The 17,830-nt window shown below is 46.7% G+C and overlaps 1 protein-coding gene across 8 annotated transcripts in view; it reads right to left on the bottom strand.

Annotated features, from left to right (window-relative positions):
- NAA60 (N(alpha)-acetyltransferase 60, NatF catalytic subunit) overlaps positions 1-13,142 on the bottom strand; it is a 23,393-nt gene extending 10,251 nt beyond the window's left edge. The window contains exons 1-6 of one of the 8 annotated variants that reach the window (XM_026065271.1): positions 12,822-13,142; positions 12,656-12,720; positions 11,620-11,778; positions 11,112-11,299; positions 9,766-10,288; positions 1,443-1,558 (exon numbers count right to left, since the gene is read on the bottom strand). In XM_026065271.1, coding sequence (XP_025921056.1) covers positions 1,443-1,552 — 110 coding nt within the window. In that variant the 5' untranslated portion in view covers positions 1,553-1,558; positions 9,766-10,288; positions 11,112-11,299; ... (1 more) ...; positions 12,656-12,720; positions 12,822-13,142. Of the gene's footprint in view, positions 1-1,442; positions 1,559-1,684; positions 2,038-4,902; positions 5,018-5,856; positions 5,875-6,630; positions 6,983-9,765; positions 11,300-11,619; positions 11,779-12,655; positions 12,721-12,821 lie in introns of those variants that run through there. The other 7 variants (XM_026065273.1, XM_026065267.1, XM_026065268.1 and 4 more) reach the window with 7 other exon arrangements.
- Positions 13,143-17,830: the final 4,688 nt, after the last annotated feature.

Here is a 17,830-nt window from a genome sequence, read left to right as displayed (position 1 = left end):
AAAAAAAAAAAAAAAAAAAAAAAAAAAAAACCTGCAAATTCAAAAAGCTATGAATGCTTCTGCTGGTTTGTTAAGCTTCATACAATTTTAATTATAGTCTGCTAAAATTCTCTATAAACCTACTCAACAAAGCTAAAGAAAAAAAAACCCTTAAGTCTAAGGCTGCAGTTTCCCTGGATGCTTGAAGCCCAAAAGCTCTCACAGTCCCCCAGAGAAGCTCCTCATCCCTGTGCTTGTGGCACAAACATTTACCGAATGGGGCCTGAGGAACTGACCCGGGACAGACTGCACTTAGCTTTCATCCAGATCAAGCCTCTAGACTGTTTTTTTCCATGCAGCTGTACAAATACTCGCGCTGACAGACAGGAAGGACAACAGCCAGCCAGGGAGAAGGGAAAGGCAGCGCTGTTTCGTTCAATAGCACTGTCAGCAGCCTCAAAGGAGTAAGAGAAAGGTATATTGTGTACCACTTCACCTACACAGGGGCTTATATTGCCCCCCCCCCCCCACACCACCACTACATGAGGTCTGCTGTAGGACAAAAATCAAAAGGTAAAAACGCAAATGAACTGGGTCCAGCGAAGCAGGAGACATCACAGGGGGCTTAAAGCAGGAGACACCTTTCCGTTACGCCTACAGAAGACGCTAGCACAAAAAGTCTTTATGCTAACTGAGGGAATGGAGAAACAGGAATATTTTTTAAATGAAAAAGAACCGGCCTGCCTTTGATACTTGTTTGTTTGGTACAAGATTCCTCTGTCCAGAGGTTTGGTCTCAACAACAGCCCATTTCAGAGGGTGAAAACAAGACACCAAGCTGAGGAGAGCCAAGCATGTCCTGCAACTAATGCTCTTCAGAGCCCAGGAACTGTGCAACACCCAGGTTCAGTACGGGACAGGACAAACCCAACCGTCCAGGGCGCCTGGAAGCACAGTATCGGTTAGACGCTGCTCACACGCAGTCCGTTCAGCTAAACTCCCTGTTCTCGTCTTGCACAAACTTCAGTTTGAGGCTTAAATCTGGCTGAACAGCACTGTGCTTGGGGAGCAACAGCAACCCCAAGAACACAGGCAAACACTGTCTGCCTTCCTCCTGGGACACTCGGAACGACTGTCCCTTGGGAACAGTCAGCTCGTTGTTGGTTTGGGTCGGCTCTGAGAGTGCTTTCTTTGCACACACTCAAGAACACAGTTTTCTTCCACAAACACAGGGACACTGTCATCTTTCCCGAAGGTATGATCCCATTCCTCTCTCCCGCAGTCCTTCCCAAATAGCAGATCCACCCCCTTAATTACAAAGCCCATTCGTCTGCCAAAATCTGCAGGCAGAAACATTCTGATGACTTTAGGGTTCTGCAGGAGAGGCAGTAACAGGCCGTTCACGGGGGCACCACCACCGTGCCTAGCTCCCCCTCCCTCCCGCACCCCAAATCTGTAACGTACTCTATCGGGAACCAGTCGCCACAGAGCTGTTTCACTGTGTCTATGTCATCGTGGCAGAGAAGACGCAGGTTTACGTCAGTAAGCGCAGTCGGGGGCACCTCCTCTGTCATTCACGCCTGCAAGAGAAGAAGGTACGTTAGGAAGGATGAAACACCAAGGGGGATTCTGGGCATCGAGCAAATTGTTCTTTCCGATACAAGAAAGTTTTCAAGAGGGCTGAAGCAAAACCCAGCAAAACTAACCTGAGCAGCAAGCCGGAGCCCTGCTGCCTGCAGGATCAGGGCTGGCACAAGCTCAGCTCACTGAACATCACTGCACTTCTCACAGGGAGGTCCAGACCCGCCCCACCAGCTGCCACTCAGTATTCACACGCGCACACCGTAGCTGTAGCCTGACAAACAGATTTAAACGCACTCCCACTGGGCTGGATGGGCCATTCAAGCGATTTCAGTGCAAAAGCTGCGTTAGCTTCATAACGCTCCCTCTAACCAGCAAAGAGGCACAAAACGAACCGGCACAGCAACGATTTGAGCTTGATCTGCTTTGACAGCACGCAGAACAGAGCGTGCCAATTGCTCCCCTAACAATTTGGGAACATCTGCTTCCACAATGCCACTAAGAAAAAACAGGTTAGACCATAAAATCCATGTTCCATCCCCAAAGCCCGAGTCAAGAAGGTACCGTAAGCTAGCTTTTGTCTGCGACCCTCTTGAAAGCAACTACCAGTTAACACGGTAATATTCAGAAACGAGAGCGCCCCTGGATGCCAGGTCCTTCAGCACCGATGCTGAAAAGGAGGCTGTCAGCTCTGCTAACGAGAGCAACGCTCAGCCTCGACTCAAGCGCTCTCCTTGCAGCACCTGCTGTGCGATGCCCTTCCACGGATAGGGTGCTCCCACCCATCCATCCGCCCTGACAGCGGCGTAAGCCCCCCATGCTGATCTCCTAGGGCGAGAAGCAGGAGCTCTGCTGCTGGTTTGCTCGCAACTTGGAACAAGCCAAAATAGCCGACGCATCAGGAGAAGGAAGGACAGAGTTAATATTCACTATTATCCAAGAGAAACCTTTGTCGGCCCTTCTGCCCTCCCGGCAAAAGGAACGGCAAAATGCTTTAGTAGGCAGGAGCTCCAAGGAAGTTTTCCCGTAGCTCTTGAAAAAGATGAAATAAGGTGGGCTTCTTCAAGCAAGAGGACTTTCTCAGGCATAGGTATCATTCCAGCGATTGGTCCTTAAATATGTCATTCTGGAGAGCATCTGAAGGAATCTATATATTGACATGGATCGCTTGATCTCCTCCAAAGATGTACTTAAGGAATCATAGCTACTAAACAGTCTGTTCTAGGATTGTTGTTGCATATTTACTGAGCAGCTTGGAGCCTTTACAATCATTCCAAGTGCTGGTTTCAGAAGGACTTAAGCACCTGAATCCCTCAAAAAAGAAAAGAAAAGAGAGAGAGAAAAAAAAAAGTAGTCCTTGGTGCTTTTAAGACTAATTTTACACTGCTAGAATTGGTTCAGCCCCTCTGAGGCTCGAGTTCTGAATTCGTACCCGCTAAACCGGGAGCAGCCAGGCCAGCAAGGGCACCCTCCACCACCAGGACTCCGAAGACCTTCCGGCACGTTCCAGCTTTCCCCTGGAGGATCCCAAAGGGAGGCCAAGTTCGTGTGCAGCCTCCACACGGGGGGCTGGCCAGGCTGCCAGCTGCGGGGGCCCACGAGGCAGCTAAGCCACCCTCACCGCCGGCACCCCCGGTCCCTCAGCAAAGGCCAGGGTGAGCCCGAGGCTGGCTTAGAGGAGGGAGGAAGGAGCAGGAACGTGCAGCTAGATCAGCTTTGGCCATGGCGAAGCTCCAAGCTTCACATCGTTTCGTTTGCAGGCAGCGCTCCGCATTCAGGTTTGCAATGGCGGTATTCTCCCTTCTCATAACTTTTATTATCTTTGAAACATTTAAGGGTCCTGTAAGTCAACACCCTTACTCAAATATTTAAAATACTCTGGGCATTAATAAATGAGAGATAGATGAGACAACTGTAACAGAGCCATATTCATTGCTACCGAGTGGACAAAGAAGGGCCAGGGGCTTCTAAGGGCCACCTTAGCACGGGACACCCATTCTTGCACGGATTAGTTCACGTTTATCTAACACTTTATATTCTCAAAGAGCTAGAAGAGCATTACGCGTTATCCTGTAGCTCAAGCTAGCTTTCCTCCCCCTCCACCAAATTGCATGTCCATGTTTATATTTGAGTGGCTTCTTGAACTAGTAATTCCTCTTCCTCCCCAAATTCAGACACCCCTTCCCCAGCACTGGGCATGTTAGCAGGGACTCACTCCATCCACTTTCTGCTGTGTGCCCAGAGAGGGATGCTCTTGCATTTAAATTGCATTTAATTTGCATTTAAAGCAAACTTAGGACACCTGTGTGCCCTGCCACAGGGGTTCAGGAGAGCAGGTCTGTGCGACTTCGTTACCAGCAAGGTATCACTGCTGCCAAAGAAACAAAGGCAGAAAACTAGTAACCGCGATGACTGGGAGAGAAGATATTCCGGGCAAGTTAACTTTCTTCGTATTCGGGTGGCAGACCCGCTTCCGGCTCTTCGCAAATATTCAGACCAACATTCAAGACCGAAGTCCTGGCACTTCTCGCATCCCTGTGGCACGCCGTAATTAGCAGAGCCGAAGTCCTGAACAGGAGCCTTTCCCAATCACCCTGTTTGCACGTGCCGAGTCTGAAAGCAACTCGTGAGGTTGTGAAGTAGTTTGCCTGCATAAGCGATCCAGAGATTTCCCAGAGCTTTGCTGATCGCTATGAGAAATATTTTTGTCTGCCTATTCAAAGCAGAATCTGAAAACACCAAGGTTATCTGCTTCCGAAGCCTTCTTTGAGACATATATCAAAGGCCCTTGAGGCCAAGCAGCAGCTCAGCACCCGTTCGTGTTACGCCGAGAAGCAGCAGCTTGGCGTTCTTGCTATGCTGCCACCCAAATCCCCGGCAGAAACCAGCAGCCCGCAGCTGCCAAACTTCTGAAACCAGCCTGCCAGAGGCACAGAGCACCCTCGAAGGCTGGTAGGAAGGCAGGGATTTTCAAGAACGCAGTAGAACAGAAGAAATCCAAATCCAAATCCCAGCTCACTAGAAGCCTCCTGAGCCTGTCCCGGAGCCACTGTGCAGGAGGCGCTTTATGGAAGTGCCCCGAGGAGAACCACCCACCTGCCTGTCTGCCTGCAAGAGAAAAGCAGGGCAGAAGCACAAAATCGCTTGCTAAAAGCTGCGGGGATTCGAGATGGTGTTTTAGACGAAGCTTGATGTCTGCAGTTTATAATAGACAGGAAGAATGAGAAGTTATCAAAAGGCTTAAGACCAAATAGTTAAGACATGGTGGAGAATAGGAAGCTCTAGGGGAAAGATGGATGCAAGCTAGGATTTGATTTTTGTGGCAGGCTTGAGTGAGGCGTACCAACATTCATCAAAGCCAAAGACGACCTGCAACTGATTTAAGCTGAGCGTTATCTCAGGAGGGAATGTTTTGTTCCAAAGACAGAACAGTTTCTGCAATTTCATCAAATCTTCTTACAAAGGTCCAATTACTAAGACAGAAAGCTGCTCCGGGATTTGGAGGTTGGTCTTGCTGTGGCACTCCGCAGCTGTGCGGTATGTTCCTGGAATTCAGGAATGTTCATTAACGGAAGTGAATGACAGAGTTAAAAAAAAAAAAGAGATACTGTGGCCATTTAGACATTAAAAGCATGTATTTAGCACATGAGACTTTTCACTCATTTTTCAATCACTAATATTTGTATGGACAAATTAGTAGATTTGGAGGAAGAAAAGGTCTGAGCAGCCAAGACTTTGAGAACACGGGTTTTGTGGCAGCTCACTAACTTTTGAACCCCCAGAAGCCTCTATTTTCAAAACTATCACCTACCAGTATATTGGCTTCTAGCAAAAACGTTTAATAATGTTTTAAGAAACTAATCACCCATACTCACAAATCTAGAAACAAACTGTCCCCTAAGGGTATCCAACATAAAATGCCTCTGAAGAACTGCAAAATTCAAGAGACCTTTGGTCGGTCCATCTTCAGTGATGGGTATTTATGAGAACACACACAAAACAAGTACACAGGGATTTTTTAAACATAGAAAGTACTAGACCAGAAAAGGGACCAGACTGCATACGCTCATTCGACACCCTTTTATAAAAAGTCAGAAAAAATAATTATATTTCAGGCACTTTGTGCACTTTACAACTAGTTTAAAGAGTAATTACTGAAGCGGCCTACAGCCCTGTCGGCTTGCACAGCAGCTAGCAAGCTGGCACTCAGCAGAGAGTGAAATGCATGATGCATGTTACTACCAATCATGAGAAAATACAGCAGCGAAAAGCAGCAGAGAAGGGTTATTCACACTACCTGCGCTGGGAGAAGGGAGGGCAACGGGAATTAAAGACGGCACCTTATCAGAAAAAGCTTCTGCACTCCCCAGATTTGCAACAACTTACTGAAGGGAATAAAAAGGAGAAGGTTAAGAGATTAATTGTGTACAAGCGGCAATGACACAGGAGCGACGCCACTTAGACTAATGACTGAGAGGAACTTCAAATCCTCACACACAAGCTGAGGATCAGCTGTGATAGCTCGTGTTTCGCAATTATGGTGGTCATTATGCCTCATCTGAAGCACCTACTGGCTGCCATCGCAGGCAAGCTAAATGATCCTCGTCCTTCTGCATCTGGTGGTCCCTGTGGCCTGCAGGTGACACAAAAGCTAGGTCCCCTTCCCTCTCAGAAACACCTGAAACTAGGTTGGGTTTACACATAGCCCTCAAGAAACTGGAAAAGATTGCAGTAGGTAACTGCAGGGAAGGAGGACATCTACTTTTTACTAGCAGCTAAAAATGAGGAATTGAAACGCACAGGAAGAATGATTGCTAACAGATGAAAGCCACTTAAGCTAAGTCACAAGAAGAGCCAGCTAATGAGAAGGAGGTGCCCAGAACATGGCTTTGGAGGAAGCAACGGCCACCTGGGCTCAAACCCAGAGCCCTGCCTGCGCCAGATATGAGCTCTGCTGCCGAGGCTTCCAGCAGCACTTCCCTACGCAGCAAGGACAAGGCTCAACTCCCAGGAGAGCTCTGCAGTAACATTTAGAGAGTGCTCACGTACGCACGGGACAGGGCGAGCTTACCAAAACAGGCAGGAGGAACGTAGGATATCAATGCTGTGTGATCTGCTGTGCACCCCAGGACACCTCATGGAAGACCAGCTCTGGCACCGCACAGCAATGCTCCCTCCGTGCCACTGCTCAGCCAGCCTTTAGGCCCAGCTGGGTCAGCTCAAATGTGTTAGGCAATCGGTTTTTGGTAATTCTGCTTTATCAGAATTGGACCGAAGGACAAGACGACTGAAGCATCAGGAGACACGATGAGACGTGAGCAGCTTCGCTGAGCCCAGCTGGCAGCAGGGTTCACTGCCTCAGCGAGCACCGTGGCCAAACACGTCTTCACCTGTCTAACTGCTTGCTGCCAACCGAGAGGGACATCATCGTTTTTGGGCTGTTTTCTGCCATTTCAGTGAGTTAGTGGCTCGTGGAAAGGTCCAACGAGTGCCAGAGCCGCTGCCAAACACAAAGACGGGAAGGGAAAGCAGGAAGTGGAACCCATTGCCTTCGTATGGTGAAAATACTGAAATTACCATCAAAACCAGCAAGCGGTACCACTCTAATGCCTTTCCTCCTGGTTGCATCAAACAGATGCTCTGCGGTTCCCTGTGCATGATACCCACAGCAGCGCTTTGCCTCATCTGGCTTCCTTTCGAGCAGACGCAGCTTTACCAAAGCTAAAGTTGTCTTTATATGCACTTTCAGTCACATGTTATTTAGCTAATGTAAGCTAATTTCCACGTTAGTTGTACGTGACAGCCCATTAATCCTCCCAAACTTCCACCCCCTCCATACTTGGGGGTTTCGGTTAACCTTGCAAAACAGGTACGAGGCTGAAACTGTGCACGAAAGAGCAGAGTTTATTAGAAAGATAGTGATAGCTGAAAACGGAGCAGACGAGACCAAAGCAAATGCGAGCGGGACACCAGCACGTATAAAAGCTTACGACCCATAGAAAAGTCTCAAGTTTTCCTGACAAGCAGAAAATAAGCACAGTTATAATGAGGCACTTCACAGGGAGATGAGATATGCTATACGAACCCATTTCTGCCTATATTGCGCATCTCTAGTAAAGTGATCGTAGCCGCTACCAGGATTTATTCTTAAACCTCTCCTTTCTTTTCTCCCCTTAGGGAGAACTTGAGGTCACAACGATAGCACAATTACAGCAGCAAAACACTTGAATAAAAATAAAACCTAATCTGTGCTTGCTGGCAAAGCTCCGGCCTGCGAGTTGACAGGGCGTAATCGTGAGGGCAGACTAGGCCAAGGGAAGCTCCCTTTTTAAATATCGCTTTTGGAGTCAGCTGGGACTGACCGGACAAGAGATGTATTTGGAAGAAGAAATAAATAAGAAGAAAACAAGTATCAGTGTTAAATACAACCCTACGACTGAACGGACCTTAAAAATGCCTCTACGTTTAGAGGTAGCATCATTCCGTTCGCTGCTGCAACGCTCTGACATACAGCAAATTTTCTGACCTTTGAAAGAAAAGCGGTGATTGCTGTGAAGAAAAACATAAGCTCCAACCACGTGCACTTAACTGAAGCAGGTCCAAAGCCACTTTTGAAAACCCAAGGTAAAATTACTTATTTAATATCTTCATCTCAGGCTTCGGAGCCTTTTGTCCACGTGATGTTCTAGGAACTGGCACGGTTAACATGATCTACAGTCCCGCTACCCAACTAGGCACGGTGACCACACCTGCTTGTGAAAAGGGATAAGCAGCTCGCTCAGTTAACCAGCACTTTATGTCTACGAATGAATTCTCTCACTGGAGAAACCCCGTGACCTTCCTGCGGGAGAGCTGCAGGAGAGCAGAAATAGCAGCTGACCATTGCAACCGAGTTCGGGCTCAACATACGGTAACGGAGCAGAACAGGGCAGCAATGGAAGCAGGATGGCTTAAAAACAGTAAGTATATTACTAAAAGAATAAGCCAGTTTAACATATAATTTGAAATTGAAAACATGTTGTAAGGCCTAAACTTACTGCTTAAAAACATCAAATATTTTGCATCAACGAGCCCTAGTTTTAATGAACAATTAAAATTCCCAAAATCGCAGAAGCCTTTAGCTTTCTTCATCAGCTACAGTGACAACAAGAACTCCATCCAAATGTCAGTGTTCACTTTGCACAGAGTTCATATACCGAGATATTTCTACCGCTAGTACTTCCAGTTTCTCCTCTGCGAGGGTAGGTGCTATTCTGAGTTTAGGTTCACTAGCAGGTGCAGAGAAAACAGTTTCTTTACTTGAACTAAATGATTTACAGCTAAAAAAAACACAAACCAAAACAAAACCCCCCACTCTCAATTCAGGTTTTTCCTAAAGAGGGAAAGAAAATCTCCTGCTCTTAGAAGCCTTGTGTAAAAGGTGGGATAAACAGAATCGACACGATACCATTTTTCTAGAGAAATTTAGGTATCCAGGCAGATCAGTATTCTTAACCCAACAGGGTGCTCCAATGCAAGATAAGCCTGACGCTTATCATAATTTGGCAGAAAGCCGCTTAAATGTTTTTGAAAAAACCCTCAGGCACTTCCATGCCTTCAAAACCTGGCCAAGTGATTCAGCAGGTTGAGATTTCCTTTATTTAACACTACTGGGCATGTTTGAACAAAGCTTTTGCCTTGCGCATCCTACATTAATTAGTTTTTGGATTTGAGCAATGAAGAACAATAAGCTGTTGTTTTTCAATGAATTTTTACGTGGACTTCAAATTCTATTCAGATAAGATCACAAAAACCCCACAGATAAATTTTGTCATCTAGTAACAAGTATCACTGCATTTCCTGGCAGAATAAGAGCAAGGTAATTTAAGACTTAAAATTGCTTATGCTAAACAAAGATTAACTAGAACCATATCCACACATAACTTCAGGTAAGGGATGTATTGGCTTCAAATAAATTTCATGTTGGCACAAACCCAAGAGAAGGAATCTTTTCTTCACTTGCAAAAAAACAAAAGTAGATTGAAATCCATTAAAATTTTCTGCTTTCCAGTTTAAATGCTAATTTAAAATCAATTCATCCTGAACAGAAAGAAGCAAAGCTGCACGAAACAGTAAAGAAAAACAAAGTATTGGCAGACTAGCGGATTTTTGTAAGGTGAGCCTACATTTCAGGAGATGCTATCCCGCCACACACGTCATGACCCACCTCGTTATCACAGGCACCTCGATCAGCCTGGGGCGCAGACCCTTATTTATTAGGGCTGAAGATTTTCACTTTCCAGACCTCAAAGTGTTTTCTCCAAGCACACGCCGGCTAGATTAGTAAGGAGGATTTTCTTCGATGACACGACAGCAGATAAAGATTAAGTTCTCCCAGAGCGAGTAGATGCCGCGCACGGGCCAGACCCGAGGAGCTGCAGCGACGCTAAGCCGGGCTGCTCCGCGCAGAGGGCACGCGAGCGAGCCCTGCCTCGACTCGTCGGCTCACRTGCCTCCGCCTCGGGCCGCGAGCGTCCGTGCAGGATTCCAGGGGYGGATGCGTGCGCAGCAGCTGTATTTTACACGAGCAGACCATCTGTTTGGCACAAGCATGGATAGCGGATGCTTCCCGGAAGATTTGCACGCATGCAGAGCGAGCCCGACCGGGATTTCTTGGTGTCTGGTATCCTCAGAGCTACTGCTCCAGTCGTGCTACCAAACTGTTGCCTGCCGCTTCTGTATGTACGGTCCTCAAATCCGAGCAAGATAACATTTGCAGGGAAGAAGAAGAAATACAAATTTATGACATCTGGCATCCTCTCTATTGCAAACAAACAGCATCAGGCAAAGCCCCGACAGAATTTTAAGACTTCTCCCGATGGAGGATAGGAGCGTGTTAGCTGTGCCCGAGCAACGCGGTATTCAAAACAGACACGAACTTTACTATTGCCTGGGGAGCATCACTTTGAGAGCCAGCAAGAGTTCTCACAGCTACGAGCGTGTCTACCCTGTACCATCTGGCACCGGCGATGTGATTTACATTAAACCATTCAATCTGAGCCAGCCGAAAGTCTGCATCTGACAGAGCAGTGCAGATTTCCCTCCTGCATTTCATTTTAAGCTGGCTGTATTTTTAGGTTACTGGTCTCGCAGGGAATGTTCCACACAGATACCCCTGTTATCAAGCTCCTTTTATTTAATACAATAAAATTGCTATTGCATTTGAAAACATTAAGAACTCATCATTAAGAATCTCTAAGAGGCAATTCTAGAATTTAAGGCAACCTTATCAAAGCAACAGGAGCCAAACTTTAAAAAAATATATATATTTAGGTACTTGTTCCCACTGTGAATTAGACACCTAAATACTACTCAAGTCTAATCACAGAATCAAAAATTTAGGTTAGAAGGACCCTCTGGAGATCACCGGGTTTAATCCGACTTAGATCAGGTGGCTCAGGCCCACAGTCCCACGGTATTTCAGTGAAGAGCAAACCTCTTCACTCTTTCTGAGCCTGGACTAGCTCTTTTTCCACCCAAAGGCAGCGATGCTGGCGGGTGGTCTCCTCTCACCGGCACAACAGCATCAAGGTCAGGCGCATCCCCAGCAGCACAGTCCCACCGTACGCAGACGGTGCACGAGCGAATGTCTCTGCTCCTGTAACATCTGAGGAAGATCCTGGTGACGAGCGAGAGACATTACCAAGGCAGGAGTGCTGCAGGAAGAGTCCCCGAAGGATTATCAGAGCTCTGCCTTTTATCTGCAGTGTAATGTTTCAGAAATCCAGACATGAGCTTGAATCAAAATGACTTTCAGCTGTGAAATTAGTTCTTTAGGGCCAATTAACACACTTCCCAGTGACATTTCTTTGGAGTATTTTCCTCTCCCTATTTACTGCGAAATAAAGGAACTTAAGATGGATTTCTTTTCTGTTTCTCCTTTAATAAGAGGTGAAACAGATAATATCTTTATGATAGCTTACTGCAGACATTCCTGGAACTGAGACCAAAAGTGGGTAAATCATACCTTTAAACTAGAAAGTTCAGGTATTAAACATGCTCTCTATATTAATACAATCACCTCTTCCATGAATGCAATCCAGGCACATCCACTCGCTGTTAGGTGTTCGCTACACTCCCTTTATCTACTTCACTTAATGCTTCTGCTCCTTCAAGGAATCACATTCGGACTCACTTGGGACAAGCGATAAATACAGAAACCCCAGATGATCTGGTTCTCCTGTTTCCAATATAGTATGCAGACTGGTTATAGCTTGTCATTCACAACCACAGATGTAACAGTTTTAGCTTCACCTCCATTCTTACAGCACCCCTTGCATCCCATATGAGTGCTCCCCAAAACTGCCCTCGCTTAATTCCCTAGATTAGCTGAAACTGATGTTTGGAGCAAGAGAGAGACTGTTTTAATGGGAAACCCAGGACACGACCACTAATTTTATGCCTTGGTCTGAAAATAATGTAACAATCTGGCTGGAACAGGCTCGGATGCTGAAGCTTATGTCACCCCACAATAGTCCATAGTCCTTTMGATCTAGGGTTACATTTATCTAACTTCTACCAAAACCATAAGCACTCGGCCTAAGAGCCCCTCGTACACCCCTGGCCACTCAGTCACACGCATTAGCTCTAAGCTTTTTGTGCTCCTTAGCATTTATATCGCTTCAGTAACAGCTTATTTCTATGCACAGAACCGTCCTTCTCACCTCGCTTTCCTTGCAAAATCTCCTAGGCTATCACGTCTTTAAGATACGCCGTTAGTCCAGCACCCAGCATGCAGACCCCGTTTGCCCTAGAAGTGTGCCCCGAAGCACTAACAAGCTTCCTAGTGTACGTTTTAACAGAGAAAGGAGTTTGTTCGTGCCTGAACTCTCCTCTACAGTAAATCAGTTTAGGCCAGGAAGGCAGCACTAGCATGCACAGCCCGGGAAAACGCACGCTGGCGCCCAGCCCTTCTCCAAGAGGTTCTCCTCCGTGCCAGCCCTTGCTCAGCACCGAAACTCTGCAAACCCCATTCACACCTCGTCCCCAGCTCTGAACTTCATCTTCCCACCGTGCCCAAGCTGAGGCGTACACACCGCAGGATGCGGGCTACCAACCTGAAAGCCGAATACACAGGATCACAGTTATTAAGGCTTTGGCCTCCTGCCACGAAGAATCAGGACTGCAAACAGACACCAAAAAGATATTAAGAAACGAGCAGGCAAAAGGTAATTCTACCTGCACAGTCAGCGGTGGTTATTTATTTGAAATGAAAACACTTACTGTTAGTGAAATCCTGTTATACTTATATCCCTGATCCTCTGCACACTTGAAGTTTGATTTAACAACCTTCCAGCAGAAGAAATATTGATCTGTTGAGTGCAAGTCACATTCTGGACTCTTCTTCTACCCTGTAGCTCTGGCTACCTTACAGAAGCTGTAGACTTCACTGAAGCCGGTACGAGAGTAAAGCGTCTTTAAAGTACACTGCAAAAGGCACAGCTCTGCCGCCCCAGATACAGCAGCTCCTCCAGGGAACGGCGACCAAGAATCACTACGAGGGTTTCGCTGTTGAATCTTTTCTTGCCAAGACGTGGAAAAGAAAATCTGCTTTGTGCCAGTAGCGCTGCGGGGGGGTTAAAACCAAAGGGTCRCAGCAACGCCACATTTACAAGAAGCTAGTGAGCCGAGGGAGCTAATACTTTACAAACGCTGAACACAGCAAGTTTCCAACCGGCAGCTACTCCACCAAAAGAAAAAAAAAATAGAAAAGAAAAAAGAAAACAAACCCCCAAACTCCTCGCCATATAGGCAGGCCCACTGCCACTCCAGAATTAGACTAAGCGTCTACACAGAAAATGTATACAGCAACTAAAAAAAGGCAGCTGGGATTTCAGCCCCGCGCAGTACAAACGCCGGGAGGAGAGAACTGCGAGCCTGCCTCCATTTCCTAGGCGCTGCCCTCACTGCCGAGCAGCGGCACGCGGCTCTCGGCAAAACCGAGTCGCTCCGCACACACCATCGCAGGAGACGCTAACGAGTAGTTTTTCTTTTTTTAGAGACTATTGCAAAAAAGGTGCCAAAACCAACCAAGACAAAACAAAACAAAACAGAACACCCCCACAAAACACAACGCACACCCAAGGAGCCTGAACAGAACATTTTCTCTCTACTTGGCAGACACGCTCCCCGATCCGGTATCGTAGATTTGAGCCAAGACGGCTCTTTCTTCCTCACTTGCGTCTTCCAGCATTAGAGACACGGGTTCAACACCAAAAAGCTTTGCTATTGCTTTGAGCCAGTAACATTTAAAAGGGATTCTGGCACAGAGGTCCGCTCTTACATACCCAATGACCAGTTTAAAAGGAGAAATTCGAGACCGATTTAAAAGCTAACTCGTGAAAACTGACTGACTCCAGGTCCCACCGTGGCAGGGAAGCAGTGGAAGACATCAAACTAAGCTGTTTTGCAACACACTGCATTTATGGCATAAGGCACACTGATCGGCATTAAAGACGGACACACACACACACACCATCACGCGCACAAAAACAGGAGTGATGCTCGTCTAATAAAGACCAAGTGTTTAACTCAAGTTTACTGGAGAGGTGCTCAGACAAGAGAACTTTATTTGCCATCACGCTGAACAACTGATGCCAACTGCTCCTTTAAAAGCTCAAGGTCAGAAGAACAGAGTATTAACAACTGCCAACAATACCAAGTTACCAGAAGAAAGTCAAGTGCGTTACCGAACGCTTCCTCCACTAGAGCCTGCCGGGACAAGCAGGAAGGCAGGGAGAATCCTGAAACACCTCTGCCAGCTGCTCACGGGGAAGTCCCCGAGTTTGCACCTAAAACTGCAGTGCAGCAGGTATTTGCAGCAGCACCATCACCAGGAGTCAGTCCTTGCAGCCGCAGTTTCATCGGCTCCCGCTCACCCCACAAACTACGCTGGGAAATGACTTGGGSGRGGGGGGGGGGGGAGGAGGAAAGGCTGAAAAGAGACGGAGAGAGGAGGGCTTTTTGGGTGGCAGCACCAGCTTCAGTTCACATCAAAGGACAGGCCGAAATCCCAGCGCTGCCCGACGGATGTATCAGATTATATTGCCCCAATACTGATATTCATAGCACTGAAGAAAAAAAAAACCAAAAAGACACAAACAAAGCAAAAAACCACACCACATACGTACGAAGATAAGCCTTTACCAGGGAAGAGATAACAGACATGAAAACAAGTACTAGACTTCATTAACAAAATTAAATACACATGTTTATTTGAAGCCTCTTTGAGCTTCCAGCTATAAAAGATCGTTTTTCTGAATTCCGCTGGCAGTTCCCACAATATTTCATGACATCTTAGCCTATCCTAGATACCAAAAGACATGATGATACCACTTGTGATTTAGGAAAAGAAACAAAAATTAACAATGTCACATGTTTTTACCCTGGCATTCATAAAGGAGCAGTTTCTGGGCAAGTTAGCAGTTACTCACACATATTGAGCCAACTTGTTTTTAGTAGCTCAAGCAACCAGCTGAGAAAAACAGGGAGAGAAACAGCAGCAGCTATTTTAAACAACAAAACAATGTATTAGAAAACTGCTTGATACGCTACTGTGTGTTTCCTCATTTGCTACCAGGCAGAGAGAGACTAATTAAAGCACCAGCTTACAAGACATAACAAAACTGCTTTTCCAATCTGCGAGATTAAAACTATCTACTTAAAAACAGCCTGGAACCAGGCACCAGCCTAGCATTAATTGTTTTGAAGCTACTCCAGTGTTATCTTGTAAATGAAGAGGGTTCATACTCCGGTTATGACATGCTAGGAGAGAGTCATCTGCTTCTTTAAAAGAAGATCACTTCTAAGAAGTCTACTAGAGTTAAGTGACTTATTTAAAAAAAAACACAGCATGCTAGGATTCCCCAAAAAGCTACCAGAAGTATATCCATAAAGGCTTTTGTGGAACCTCAGCTGTTGTGGGATAAAGGGAGAGTCCCTGGTGGACTAAAAGAAAGTAAACGAAGCTCGAACTAAATGGATGAAGAGAGATTCCTAGTTATTATTTGGCCAACAGAGTCATAAAAACTAGATGGAAGAACAAATTAATGGATGTGCAACACAATTTACTCACGATACTTTGGGGATAGGACACAGATTTTCAGGACTGTAAAATCTGAAGCTGTTCGCAGTTGTAAAAGGCTCTTATGATGCCAAAAAAAAAAAAAAAAAGGGAGAGAGAGATAAAGTCTTTATGTTGGTAGGTAAAAAGGAATGCACGCTGGAGAAAAACACTTCCAGTTTGTGTTAACCATCGTGAGGAAAAAACCCGAGTTCTCACAGATAGCTCCCTGAGAACATTGGTCTGTTGCTCAGCAGCAGTCAAAATAGGATCCTGGGAACGATCAAAATAAGCAGAAAGGACAAAACAGACTGGCAGTCTGGAAAGCCTTTGGTCTGACCTAGTGTGGCCATCCTTATATTATGAAAGTTTCTTAACTTTATCTATCTATCGATAAAAAAATCCCCACAGTTCTCAGCACCAGGGAGAATAGCTGCAGTGAAGGGCCAAAGTTCAGGGGAGCTCTTACCCCAGGCCTTAGCACGCACATCTAGCACAAGCTATCCGATACGGAGAGGCACTTTAGTATAACAAACACGGGCAGAACAAACGACAACAGATAAAAAGCAGGTCAATAAAGTTCAAACTCAGTGTACCAAACATAATTAAGCATTTGAACGGCTTACCACAGGAGATGATGGTCACAATCGTTTGACATCTATAATCACAGCTGAATGGCTAAGACAAATGCTTTAGCTCAGTCACGGTTGGACTGGACACAGCAATCCCTACAGCAAATCTGTGTCCATTCCGATCAAGTCAAACGCAACTGTTTACCTCTGCCAGAGGAGGAAAATATGCAGCTTTGGTAAGAGCCTAAGTGCTCTATAGTGAAAAACAGCACTGCACACACTGTAACTGCACCCTGCTACTCACAGACATCTCCGTTCTCAGAGAGCTCGGGGATACCTGCACATTACGCACCCGCCCCGCTGTTCAACAAGGAAGAGAAGAGGCTGAACCAGTCAGTACTCCATTGCCATACCACTGCATACCAGTCACAGCAATTCCGATATGACACAGGAAGCAGCACTTCTGGTATTTAAGTTAGCCAGTTCTCGAGAGCAGAGATGCTATTTTTGTCATCCAGGTAGCATACGTATAATCCACCACTGTGCACTTCACCTGTCTGAGCCGCAAGGAATTGAACACAGTGGCAGGCTTCTTCCTGAGCCCCCTGCGACTGTTCCCTAGCGCAGAGCAGGAAGCGCCGTGCCGCTGAAGTACTGTCCTTCGGACAACATTCAGAGATTAGTTTAATAAGCTACGATTAAAGACCTCATGACACATCCTGCAAAAATATTCAGCTGTTGCCCTGCTTAGACATGAAGGCGACCAATCAGTTTCTCTCCACTAAAACTCTACAGGCAGGTTCAAATGGACACAGCACTTGTGTAAGGCAAAGCACGGAAAAGCTAAGTTGTCTTGGTTAAGTTGTCCTGCTGTGAACTGTTAAGTAGTTTTGAGCCAGCTGGGGGGATTTTTCAACCATGATCCTAGCATCAGGCTGCAAGGAGAGAGCAGAGCAGCCTGGAGAGCAAAAGCAGATTCCRTGCAAGGAAAGCAGCAGCTAGATTTAGCGAGGTGAGGAATATTTCCAGTCCTCTTAAGGAAAATCCTGCTACAAAGAAAGAGGAAATTGAAACACACTATTTACACTATCCTGTTGGCTGAGCCCCCTAATGCAGAGCATGCCAAGAGAAGGAATAGGCTGTCAGCATAGCTGTTGGACCTTCTAAGTCTCTACGGAAGCCCAAAAATATTCTCTTCTGTTGGCACAGGCACATCCTCGCACAGAGCAGTGCCAGCAAACTGACTCCAGCTGGAGTTTGGATTTTTTTTTAATAGCCCAAATGACACAGTTACGCCAACATAGTTATGTTGTTTTGCAGGCAGGCCTGGAGTGGGAGTAGGCACTTCCACAACTGCCACGTTAAACTCGGTCATCAAGAAGCCCCACACGACAGAAGGGGCCATCGCACCCCTACCTCAGGGCAGGCAGCCGTCCCGCCAGGGCCGGGCTCGCCGCCGGGGAGGAGGCTGCCGAGAAACACCGGCTCCGGCCCGGGGGGAGCCGCACGGCGCTTTAACGGCGGAGCAGAGGGCCGGAGCGCGGGGGAGCGGCCGCGGCGCGGCACGGCGCGGGGAGAGCGGCGCTCCCGCCGCCCCG

This window comes from Apteryx rowi, unplaced genomic scaffold (assembly GCF_003343035.1).
Source record: "Apteryx rowi isolate R43461 unplaced genomic scaffold, aptRow1 scaffold_225, whole genome shotgun sequence".
NCBI classification, from domain to species: Eukaryota; Metazoa; Chordata; class Aves; order Apterygiformes; family Apterygidae; genus Apteryx; species Apteryx rowi.
The sequence above is the reverse complement of the archived record's forward strand: the minus strand, read 5'-3'. Positions and strand labels throughout refer to the sequence as shown.